At 39.9% G+C, this 13,191-nt stretch overlaps 1 protein-coding gene across 1 annotated transcript; it reads left to right on the top strand.

Annotated features, from left to right (window-relative positions):
- The first annotated feature begins 11,653 nt into the window (after positions 1-11,653).
- Positions 11,654-12,163, top strand: LOC119537474 (40S ribosomal protein S20-like). Its single transcript, XM_037839954.1, has one exon. The coding sequence runs from the start codon at positions 11,765-11,767 to the stop codon at positions 12,122-12,124; it is 360 nt and encodes a 119-aa protein (XP_037695882.1). The 5' UTR covers positions 11,654-11,764; the 3' UTR covers positions 12,125-12,163.
- Positions 12,164-13,191: the final 1,028 nt, after the last annotated feature.

The raw sequence follows: 13,191 nt of genomic DNA, 5'->3' as shown, positions 1-13,191 counted from the left end.
TTCTGCTTCTGCTTTTCCTCCTCCCTTCTCACACTTTCTGAGACTCCCTCAATAACTCCTCCAATGGATTATCCAGGCATCTGTCCATTTTCTGGATCTTCTTCTTAATATCAGGCCAAGTTCTCTGTACATAGCTGAACTGTAGCATTCCCTGGCCCACAGGATTATCAGAATCCATTCCTAAGTATCTCTTCACCTGGTCCCTCAACCTTTGCAAGTAGGCTGAAGGGGACTCATCTTTTTCCTGATTTACCTTGAAGGCCTTACTTAAGTTCTGGGATTTGGGCATGGCCATTTTTATTCCCAGTACAAGTAGTTCTCTAAGATCTTTCATGTGTGTTCTATCCCCCAATCATTACTATCCCAACTGGGGTCTATATTGGGGAACTTCTGCTCTGCTGCTATTACCCCTTGCCCAGGCAGGTGCTGCCTCTCCCATTTTCTCATAGCTGCCCTCCTCACCACTCCCCCTTCTTCTCCCATAAAGAGGATATTCAGTATAGACATAAGTTCAGACCAGGTATATAAATTGCAGCCTAAGAATTGATCTAATTGTTTGGCTAGCCCCATTGAGTCTTCCATTAATGATTTCATTTCCCTTTTGAAATTCCTTATTTCTGTACTCATCAATGGGGCATTGACATAACCAGTCTCTCCTGGTCCAATAGGTACTTCTCTGAGAGGGTACAAAGACTCAGTGGGTTTATATACCCTTACCCTTCTCTCCTCAGGAGTCTCCAGAAATGGAATCCTCCAGATATCTTTCTTACATTGTTCTAATTCTTTTCTTCAGTGTTTGTGGGTTGTAACCAGTGGAGCAGTTGTCACTGATTGGCTCTCTGATTGCCTGGGGGTGTGAACTGGTTTCATTGAAACTTTAGGGTTCAGTGGTTCCTGCCCCAGTGGAGGAGGGGAAACATAAGGTGGGGAATTACTTAACAAAGGATCCCAGGTTTTAGTTTCTAAGTATTCAGTCTCTGAATCTGGGTTCTTAAATTTAATGGGATAAAATCTGGTCTCTTTTCCCTGCAGCCAGCAAATGGCATAGTCAGATTTCTCCTAGGAAAAAGTTTTCTTTATATTAACATAGTGCATGAGGTCAGCACAGAGCCAATCCTCATCTTCCCTGTATTTTGGCCAGAATACATTGGGCAGCAAAACACTTTCTTTTGTCCAAACATAAGAACCATATTTCATCATTTTCCTTTTATCCTTACCTTGATCCAATCACTTTTGGCCTAATGTTTCAACCTCCTCCCCAGTGGACTAACCAGAGGAATTATCCCAGGTGACCCTACAGGTACCCCCTTCCTATTTTCCCTGGCCAGCTGACTGCCTCTATTCCCTATTCTGAGTCTTGTCTAGGCATCTTTCCCTCAAGATCAACATCAGACTCATCAGAATGTCCTGACCACCAATGCAGTACTTAATAGCCATTTTTTCTTACCTTGGTTTGTGCACAGAGTTAACTGGTCACTGTGAGGCATACTTTTCCTTCCCCTTTTCTTGTCCATATTTGGCAGACCTAGGAATCTGACTGTGGGTCTCACCAGCTGTCAGAGCTGGGCCCCCAACAACAGAGTCTGAGACCACTCAAATGTTGGGGTGCACCTTCCCTTCTTCCATTCCAGGGGTCCTCCCTGATTCTTCAGATCCCAGAAGAGCCCCCAAGATTGTGAGAAACAAACAAGAAATAAATGCTCCCCCAATTGTGGAGAAGAATTTGTTCATGATCTTGCAAGAACAGGTGTGAAACTATAATGTGGTAACTGGCATGCAGAACAATAGAACACAGAACTATTTATGCCCTAAGCCTAACACACAAGTCCCTCCCCTGTTTCTCCATTGGCTGAATACTCCAGAGGTTACAGCCTATTTGAGAGGCCTAACTAAACTGCTCAAATTTGAAATATGAAGCCTATGCAAAATTGAAACATTCAAAATAAGTCTCCCACACAAATTTGAAATATCTGAAACAAGAAACATTTGAAATGATTCTCCACCCCTGACTATAACTGTTATGCCCATATAAGGCACTGACACCACTTCTATGCTTATGTGGCCTCTTTCCTTTGTTCTTTAACTGCAGAGCCACTCTGAGCTAGTTTGGTAACAAGTTATCAGGCTATTTTAGGAACCTCTACCCCAGAGACTCCACCTTGCAAAAATAGTGGGTGGATAAACAGGAGGACCAGCCACCAATTATGGCTTGACTTCTTAACCCTCTGCAAACCCCCTAAACTGCCCACCACAGTCACATCTACCCTGTGTGAAAGCTAAACTTAATCTAATTCTCACAATACAATTTGGAAATACCAGGGGAAAACAAAGCCGAATATTTTTTTATCACTTCAATCTAGGATAAACAACACCAACAAAAAATTCCTTGTGTGTAGTAAGAAAGAATATTTGACTGGGATTTCAAAAGATCTGGGCTTCATTTGTCAACTTCTCATATAATTAGGTATGTTTCCCTGAACAAATAATTACAACATTCAAATTTGATTTACTCATTTGTAATTATTTTAAATGCCATTGGAAAGATGAGTTATGACAAAATGCAGGAACCTTTAGAAGAAATTGGATTAGGTGTTCTATATGTAAGACCTATGATTCATAACTGGAACTATCAAAATGAGCATATGGGGGTGGGGAAAAGTTATAGGGTTAGCAGCTGAGCATAGTTGAAATTAACTGAAAGTCACCTTTCCTAGTATATCATTTGCTTGCTTCCCTATTCACTCCTTCCAAAGCAAGTTGCATTAGCACTACAATAGAAAGTTTGTTGAGAAATAAAGGCTTAATGATATTTTTCCTAATCAGTGACCTATTTTCAGTTCTATTCCATGTCACTCTCTTTGTGGTTTTGAACTGTTAATTTGCAACATATCTAACAGTCATAAGTGCTCCCAGCCCAGCAAGAACTTGAAAATAGCTCAAGTTCTTATAAATTTCCTATAGCAACTGGACACTCATTGTCTAGGCCAGTCCCCTTCCATTGTACCCAGGACAATGCAGTGCATTCATCAATAACCAAATTCAAGCCCTTGCAGAAAGACATTAACAATGTTTCTTTCCTTTGGAGAGCCAGGGTTATAATTTGCTATGTTGTAAAGCACCACACATCCTGGCAGGCTGTCTTGAGCATCCCAAAGATGCAAATAAAGAAAACTGTGGTTTGTCATGTAGACATAATCAGAATTTTAGCCATTTCTAGTTAGTTTTCTTCTCTTCCCCTCTGTGATATAAGACAATTTTGCAGTAATATTGGCAATTAACCTTACAGGGCAATTCAACTATAGCAGTGATGTACTCCAGAGAACCCATAATAAGCAACCATTGTAAATAGCATAGCATGCAAGGCACATGCCAGGTGTGCTTTTTCTTATAATTGACAAATTCAGGCTTAATAACTCATCTCTGCTTAGGGTAATGAGTGTCAGGAATTTGCATTTATTTCATTTGTTAATTTTTGGATAATTTTATTTAATTCATTCAGAAATGCTTCAAAAATTAAGTGCTATCAAAGTTTTGTAACTGACATGTAAATAGCACACAATTTTGTAAAATGTAAACTAAGATATCAAATGTAAACAATGTGATTTATATATCAATGTAAATATGTGCATGTGATTTTCTGTATATCATTCTATATCTCAATATTTAACTTTATCTCTCTGTCTTTATCTAGCATCTAGCATCTAGCATTTCTCTCTCTTTGTAATTATCATCAATATCATCATCATCATCATCATCATCAGTCTCAAGCCATGCATCCCTTTACACTTCCATTTCAAACATTGGGACGAAGAGGGTTTCTCTGCACTGGGACTTAGGTACCACTTTCTATGTGGTTAAGAGAGAGCCTCAGATGCCTACATCTCCTTTCTCCTTAATGCTCTCAATCTTCCAATTACATCCAAAAAGACTAATCTCATTATGTATTTTTTAAATTGAGATAAACAATATACAATTCTTGCAGATCTTAAATGTTCATTTTGATGAGTTGTAGCAATTACATAAGACTACATAATGAATTTACCCTCTTACCAGCTGTATTCCAGTTGCCTCACATTCTCATTAGCACTTGGTATCATTACAAGTAAAAATTTTAGCCATTCTTATCAGGCAGGTACTGGTATCTCATTAAGGTTTTAATTTGAACTCATTTGATGATGAATGATTATGAACATTTTTTCCTGTGATTATTGACCATTTATGTTTCTTCTGTCTGCTAAAGTCTTTCATGATATTTAACTGGATTCTCTGTTTCATTATTGAGTTGTTAGTGTTATTTTGATATTCCAGATAAAAGTATTTGTTCAGATATGTGTTTTGAGAATATTCCCCCAGTCTATTGTTTTCCATTTAAATCAACTCTGTTATAACGTACATACAATAAAGTGAACTTATTGAAAATGTACAATTTGATGAGCTTTGACAAATTTATAAATCCATAAAATCACTTCCACCATCAAAATACAGAACATTTTCACTTGTTTCAAAAGTTTCTTCAAGCCCCTTTTCAGGAAATCTCTCTCTCCACCCCTAGCCTCAGAGAAATTCAGATCTGTTTTCCATTATTACACAAAAGTTGTAACAGAAATTTTAATATAAAGAATCATTAACAAACTAGGTAATGGAGTAACTATGGATTAGTTAGTAAGAAGTAAAGTGGACTCTAAACAGTAGAGGAATAGTAGATATAAAGAGCAGCCACTACTCATGAGGATGAGATGGGGCCCCAAAGAATAGCCCCCTCCTCACAGGGATGAAAGCCAGATCTTTATTGAGAGGCATAGCTGTGGCTGTGTGAATGGCAGAAAAGCCTCTGTAGAGCAGTGCTGGAAAAACTTACTGGAAATCTGCCATTTCAGGTGCTGGGGAAAGCTTTTCTATGAGAGGTATCTCATCAACGGCAGCCTGCTTGAAAATTGTTCATGGGGAGATGTAAAGGAAAACTGCTGGGCAATTTATCTTCTTATCAGCTGTTTTAGTTTCCTGACTGCTGAAGCAATTACCATAGTGTGAATTGGCTTGAATATCAGAAATTTATTGACTCATGTTTTTGAGGCTAGGAGAAGTACAAAATCAAAGAGTCATCAAGGTGATGCTTTCTGTGGCATTCTGGGGCTGGCTCCCATCAATCCTTGGTGCTTGACTTTTGTGTGACATGGAAATGAACATGGGGGCCTCTCCTGGCTTCTTTTTTCTCTTCTGGGTTTCATTGATTTCCACCTACTAGCTACTTCTGTGTCTTTCTTTTCTAAGACCTTCTCTATAAGGCCTCCAGTAATAGGAGTGTTGATCACAGCTTATATATATATATATATAATCATTTTTCCAATTTATGTACTTGACACCTCTCCTAATATCAGCTACATTGTCTGGACAACCTGATCTCATCTGGTCTTGGCTGGTGAATTCACCTCCAGGTTATAGGTCTTCAAGTTGTTTGGGTAGCTCTCTTCTATGTATCTATGATACTTCTTGCATCACTGAGCTAGAAACATATGGCCTTCCCCAATGTCAATGGCTGAGTCATAAAAGGAAACATAGCAACAGAAACTCTTTTAAGTTCCTGTTTGTTAATTACATACCTGAACCATAATCAAGGGTTGAGGACGTATATCTCTTCCTTGTAGAACTGAAAAGTTGCACGGCAAAGAACATAGATACAGGGAGGGAAAAGGGCCAATAACTCAATCTACGTAAAGTTTATGGTAAATTTTGCCTCATTGAAAATTTCCTCTATGATACTGCCAGATAAAAACAATATAATTGTGTCTGTTTTGACTGAAGTTTTCCATAAAGTAATGGGCCATTTGACTGTCTTACCCAAATTAGCTTCCTTCCTGGTTGTTGACTGTTTATCATAATTGATATCTCACAGGGTATATAGAGTAAATTTTCAGGTATAATGGTTTCAATCCACCTGCAGACTGTGAAGTATTACTGGTTTTACCCAAGGCAGGTGCATTTTATTTCCAAATTAAAAAAAAAAAAAAAAGAAATTTCCTTTACTACACAGCTTTGTTACCAAAAATATATCCCATTTCTTGAGCCATTTAGCAAACTATAAAAATATTTTCTACAAACCATGATATATAACCATAGCATTATATGATTTATATAACTTTTAATTCTCTGTCTACCAGATATACACATTCAACTATAGATTCTAGCCAAGTACTTCAATAGGTGTTTGTATGTAGGTTAATAAAGATATTTTAAGAAAATAAAAAAAAAAATTTAGCATATTTGAATACAAGCTATATAATGACCTATATTTGACACAAGCCATAGGATCTCTGGTTTTAAAATCATAATGTTTGATAAGAATTTAGATGACAGATTTTAGGTAACGTAATTTGAAGCTCTAACTAATTTCCTGTCTTGCTGGGATAGAATAAGATAAAAATATAAAGAAAAAAATAACTTTAGGTCCCTGAAAATTCCTTTAGAATAGTGTTCTAGCCTGAAGGGGTTGGTTCAGCAGGAAGGCCAAAGAATGCACCAGGCACTGAGCATGACATAAACTTTATTATGAGAACTTACAGGAGTGAAGCAGAAGGTCAGTCAAGTTGCTCTGATGGCAAACAGTTCAGAGTTCAGTGTGAAAGTACTCCACAAGTAGGTGGGAATTAGCAAGGCCAGTTATAGGGGCCCAAAACAAAGACATTCCAAAGAGTATGAGGACATAGATGCATGAAGTGGAGGGTGTTTGTGACATTGGAGAAAGATTAACTATCCTCAGGGTGTCAGATAGCACCTTAAGGGCTTTGGAGAAGAGCAAGGCACAGGCTGACATCATATGCAGAGGAGAGCCTGGTGCCTAGCTTACATTGACAATCTGCATATCCTTCCCTCCTCAGGGAGGATAGCATTAAAATTAGCTGACCTAGGATACACAGGTTGCTGTGTGATTCTGGATTTCACAGAGTGTCAGGGAGATGCCTGGAGCTTGGGTTCCTGCAATCCACCCCCACACAGCAGTGTGCATTGACTATAGGACAGACATTACATCCATAACCCACAGCACCAAGATAGTAAGCAACAAAGCATAAACAAACTGGCACATATAGAAAGTAATCCTGTCACTAAGTGGCCCCATGACCAGGTTAGAGAATTAACCCATTTTGAAAGAGGATTATCAGATAAATGCTCAGTACTTTATATACGATTTTGCATATGAATTGAGGCTTGTGTGACATTTTGTGAATTATCCAGTATATATACACAACATTGGATATTAATTAAAGCACAAGTACCACCTTGAGTGGCAGTAAGAATGTCTAGTGTTAGACAATTTTGTGAGACTACTTTTCTAAGCTGAGTAGTTTCTTCATTGGGTAAAGATATAGCTAACTTTGTTTCATTAAGGGTGTGCACAGTGTTGTAAGCTAAAGCAGTTACATGTTTTTCAGTTACTAGGTGGTGCCTCCTGGGACAAATACATCTAAAGAGATAAAACCACCAGGTGGTCTGCTTTATTCTATATCTAGTTTTTGCCATTTGCTAATCACTGGACTTGTGTGGTAAAGCATCATAAATTGTAGCAGGCATGTAGGATTGTCTCCATATGCATCATCCAGTCCAGTTTTAGGGCAGGTAGGGCTAGCCATTCTGCCCACAGGTCCAGAGCCACCCCTTGGGGAGGGGTAGGCCCCATATTTATTGCTTTCATCTTTCCATTAAAAGTAGCTATCATTCTGTAAAGGGATGGTTACATTACAAAATTCTGTGTACAGCCATCCCATGTCTTTATATCCTTCTGTGCACTCCATGAAGACTGGAGCCACTCTATCAATAGTTATCATTTCAGCAGTTAGCCATACTAAGCTATCAAACACAGAATGTCCATGTACAGGTCAGGACTTGTTGAGCAGTGTCTGAACCAAAGAATTTACATATGTGTGTGTCAGTTTTAAAGAGTAAAGCCTTAGGCAATGAAGAGAATGAGAAGAAATTTTCTCAAACTTGTCACAGCAGGTGTTTTGCCACATCTGCATCACATCCCACATTGCTCATTTGGCAGGAACAATGGTCCATGGGAGACTGGTGGCACAAGACAACAGTAGCTCAGTTTGTACCCAACATTGAGACTTGTTGTGTGCATAGGTTATAGCAGAAGCCCACTGCAGAAATATGTTCCTACAGTACTAAAGGACAAAAGAGAGATGTTTATGGGTAACAGTGAGGGGTAGGTCTTGGTGATCTACCAATATACAAATTGTTTCCATTGGTAGATGAAAGTGTTCCTGGAGAATGTATGCTATAAGATGACTTCAAATTCCATATCTTTCCCCCTTGGGTCTGCAAAGAACCCTTGGGGGCTACATATACAGTCAGTCTAAGCATAATAAGAGTCCATAATGTCATAACCTTTAGGTATGGGGGTCCTGGGTTAACAATATACACAAGTTGCAGCACCTTTTGCACGAACTGTAGTCTAATACTCAGATTCTGAAAAATCCCAATACCCTCTGGGCTCCAGATGCCTAGACCAGGCTGCATAGACCAAGATCAAGGCCAATTAACCTTATTTTCCCCACTTTCTAATGCTTGTGGCACAAGCAAGAATAAATTGTTGTCATTACCTCACTGCAGTTGCAACATTGCTGGCCCTTTTACTTGTATTCACAAAGCTTACATGGGCCTAGTGGTCACCGTTTTGACAATAGTAGGGACAACTTCTCCAGGTCTGGAGATAATGTTAGTTATTAGTCAATGCTGGATACCATCATCAAGTCCATTGCTTTAGAGACCTTTTGACATTTTCAATTGTTCCTTTAAAGGGCTGTTCTTCCTTTCATTTAACCCAGTCAAAGTAGTATTGTAAGGCAGGTGGAATGTCACAGGATGTCATTTTCAGTGGCCTAGGCTTGGGCTAATTGCCCTGTGAAAGTGGTCCCTCTTTTGATTTCCACACATATGTGGACATCAAAGAAGGCACTTATTTTCTTTAGACTATGTATTGTAGCTTGTTGGTTGGCTTTTCCCACTGGGAAGTCTTGCAACAGTCCCACAGCTGTATCTATGGCAGTGAAAGCATATTTTGCACCTTCATACAGGAGAAGGGGTCCAATAAAATCTACCTGCCACCAGATGATGGGGATCTGCACATGGCTGATGTGGCTGAGCTGATGAGGGAGCCTTCTTGGTCATCACAGTGAGCAGGAAGGGCAGGCATCTACTACTTCCTTTAGTTGTCTGCTGATGGGTAACTGGAATTGGTGTGCATGTTTCCAGAAAGTCTGATACCCTCAGTGTCCTGTATTCTGGGTGCAGCCATTTGGCAGCTTCATGCCTTGCTGGCACTAGGCTACAAACTTTTGCCAGAGCATCTGCTTCAATGTTGCAAAGAATTACTGTTATTGGTAGACATGTGGAAAACAGTTACCTTACACACTTAGGACAGGAAGTTCATATATATATATATATGTATATACATAATCCCACATGTCTTTTCCCTGTAGTGGGTGACAAATGACAGTTGACTGTTCATGCTCCTGTGTGTCCATCCACACTGTTAAGCCATGGTATACAGTTCAATTATCAGTACAAATGGTAATGGCACCTCCTGGTTCATGGAAAATAACCCTCCATACAGCCCTTAGTTCATCCTACTGGATGCTCTGCATGGTTCCATTTTCCCACCAGATGGTGCCAGTGCTAGGCTGAATGGCCACTGCTGTCCAGGGGTTTTTGTGCCCATGTGCCAACCCATCAGTATACCAGAGTCAGGTATATGTCCATATCCATCAAAAGTGGACATAGGGTGGCAACCTTGGGAGGATCAGCAGGTAAGGGCAAACATTGTTCTTCCACAGAGGAACTTGGCCCTAAAATGTCATGCATTTCTGCATGTGTTCCAGTTTGCCAAAGTTGCCATCATGCAAAATATCAGAAATGGATTGGCTTTTATAAAGGGGATTTATTAGGTTACAAACTTAAAGTTTTAAGGTCATGGAAATGTCCAAACTAAGGCATCAAAAAGAGGACACCTTCACTAAAGAAAGGCCAATGGGATCCAGAACACCTCTGTCAGCTGGAAAGGCATGTGACTGGTATCTGCTGGTCCTTTGCTCTCAAGTTCTGGTTTCAAAATGACTTTCTCCAAAATATCTCTGGGCCTCCATCACTCTTAGCTTCTCTCAGCTCTCTGCTTGGTTCTACTGGGGCATTTCTCTCTAAGTGTCTGGGAGTCTTTCCTTAGCTTCTCTGGGGCAAACTCTGGACATCATCTCTTAACTTGGCATCTCCAAATGTCCTTCTGTCTGGATCTCCCACTGTCTCCAAGTATGTTTGTTGGCTTTTAGATTCTCCTGGAGGCAAACTCTGGATTACATATCTTAACTTCTCTCCAAAATATCTCTCTCAACTTCCCTGAGCTTCTTATTTCTGTGAGCCTTCTTAAAGTACTCCAGTGAACTAATCACTGGATGGGTAGGTCACACGTCCTTTGACATGATCTAATCAAGAGGGCTCACCTATAATTGGGTAGGTCATATCTCCATAGAAACAACCTAATCAAAAGGTCTCACCCTAATTGAAAGACTAAGTCTCCCCCATTGAATTAAAGAACATGGCTTTTTTGGGGACTTAATAGATTCAAACCAGCACAGTACTCAAGGGGTTATTGTTGAAAATACATTGAAGGAGATAAGCCTTCCACTTTGTCAGTGTGCTAAGCAGAGCATTCCCTACTTGGGGATTGTGAGTGGTGTCACATACCCACCCCTATAGGGGGGTAGCTGTTCATAAGGTATCTGGACACTTTTGTGCTAGTCCTTCAACTTGTTGCAGAGCATTATACACTGCACACAACTGCTTTTGCAGGGGTTGTATCTTAGTTCAGCTCCCTTCCATAGTTATGACCAAAAGCCAATGTGTACACATTTTCCCTGTTGCCTTTGGCACAAGCCCCACCCAAAGCCAATGTCAGTACTGGCCACATGCAATTCACAAGGCATGTCTTGGTCCACCCCCCTGAAAGCTTGTGCCTGTGCTATAGCCCATTTGGATCTTTCAAAAGTAGCTTGCTGGGGATGGGGGCATCCTATTCCCATGCTTTTCTCTTGTGAACTAGAGAGTACAAAGGTTTCAGATTTGTGCTAAATGGGACACAAATGTTGTCCCATAACCTAACAAACAAAGGAAAGTCATCCACTGTTTGTATGGAGTAGGAAAATTCTGTACTTTATTAACAATGGCAGAAGGAATAGTTTCAGTCTTACCCAACCAGACAACACCCCAAAATTTGTAATGTGTCTTTGTTTACTGCCCATCCCTGGCTCTCAAGTTGGGACACCACAGTGTTAGTGGTGGTTTTTTAGGTCTGGAAAAGAATTACTGTTTAGCATAACATTATCAATGTAATGAAACAAGTTACTATCTTGGAGGGTTTCCATGCCTTTAGGTCTTCCACACTCAGACCATGAAGGATAGCAAGACTATGTAGATAGCCCCGGGGTAATAGAGTAAATGTCCATTGTTGTCCTCTCCACTTGAAGGCAAATGCAGGCTGGCTGGAAGGATATAAGAAATACTATAAAAGGCATTTTGCTTTTTATTATTATTTTGCTATTTATTATTAGTTTGCTAATATTGCTGGAAAGGCATTAACAAGATCTAATACCCTTTTTTTTTTTGAGGATAACGCGGCTGGTGGTTTTGGTGTGCTCCGGCTCCCCGCTCCTCCTGACTCACTGCTGTTCGCTCTCGCGGAGGAACAAGTCGGTCAGGAAACCGCGCCGCAGCCATGGCTTTTAAAGACACCGGAAAGACGCCTGTGGAACCAGAGGTGGCGATTCACCTCATTAGGATCACCCTGACGAGCCGCAACGTGAAGTCTCTGGAGAAGGTGTGTGCTGACTTGATCCGAGGTGCAAAGGAAAAGAACCTCAAAGTGAAGGGACCTGTTTGGATGCCTACCAAGACCCTAAGAATCACTACCAGGAAAACACCTTTTGGTGAACGATCAAAGACTTGGGATCCTTTCCAGATGAGAATCCACAAGCGACTCATTGACTTGCACAGTCCTTCAGAGATTGTTAAGCAGATTACTTCCATCAGTATTGAGCCAGGTGTAGAGGTTGAAGTCACCATCGCAGACGCCTAAGTCAACTATTTTTAATAAACTGGCTGTCAGTTGCTAAAACTTATTGAGTTTTATTCATTTGGAAGCAGTGATGTGATTCCCATTCTGTAGATCTGGAAACGGGCTTTGAGGGATTAACTTGTCTCAAGTTTGTTCCGTAGCATAGCTGAGATTTAAAAGGCTCAGCAGTCTCAGAATCCTTCCTCTTTAAGTCTCTAGAATTTTCAAGTTTTTGTATTAACATCTATGATATAATCCTCTATAATGGTTTCCTGTCCTTGGACATGTAAGAATTGCAGGTAAAGGGATGTGGACTTGGAGAATCTGAAACCAGCTTGCTCCCTCCCCACATTGAAAAAAAATTTTGTGAGATGAATGTTTTTACAGATGATCAGTGTCCTTGTAGAACAAATTTTCTGTCAGGAATTTTTCATAGAAAAGTGTTTTGACTTTGATTTGGTATTCCATTGTGAAAATTGCTTCAACCATTGCTGCATTGAACTGTTAACCTTCTCCCCTGACATCCAATTTAAGTCTTGATTTTATAGTCTCTTAGGTAGATCTCAAGAAAAAACACCAGGTTTTGAAATTAACACCAGCAATTTCAATGGAACTGAATTTGGAATGAATGATGCCATTACTAAACCCAAACAAAACCAAATCCAAGTATTTTAACATTAGAAACTTGTCTTGAGGTTAATCTTTTATAATTCAAAAGCAGTAGCCAGATTATCAACCTTTCAAACTATGTAATATCTTGGCAAACAGTAAAAACTGCACTTAAAGATTTAACATCAAGAAATGGTAGCTGACTCAGTTTGGGCCATAAAGGTGTTGTTTCAGGAAGAGTATACACAATATAAGTAGTTGTTGAGACCAGAAGTGGCCCATTCCTCTGATGTAGAAGCTAGTTTCATTGAGCTTTTGAAGGAATTACTGTCTAACCAACCTGTTGTCTATCCCAGTTTTAAGCTGTCAGTTACATTGTAGGGAGTGCTGAAAGTCTGTGCAAGTAGCATAGACCATGCTTAGTACCCCACCCCACCCTAGTGGACATACCTACAAGCAAATTCTTTTACCCTCTAGCT

This window comes from Choloepus didactylus, chromosome 6 (assembly GCF_015220235.1).
Source record: "Choloepus didactylus isolate mChoDid1 chromosome 6, mChoDid1.pri, whole genome shotgun sequence".
NCBI lineage: Eukaryota > Metazoa > Chordata > Mammalia > Pilosa > Megalonychidae > Choloepus > Choloepus didactylus.
Note: the sequence above shows the minus strand (reverse complement) of the source record. Positions and strands in the feature narration are given on the sequence as shown.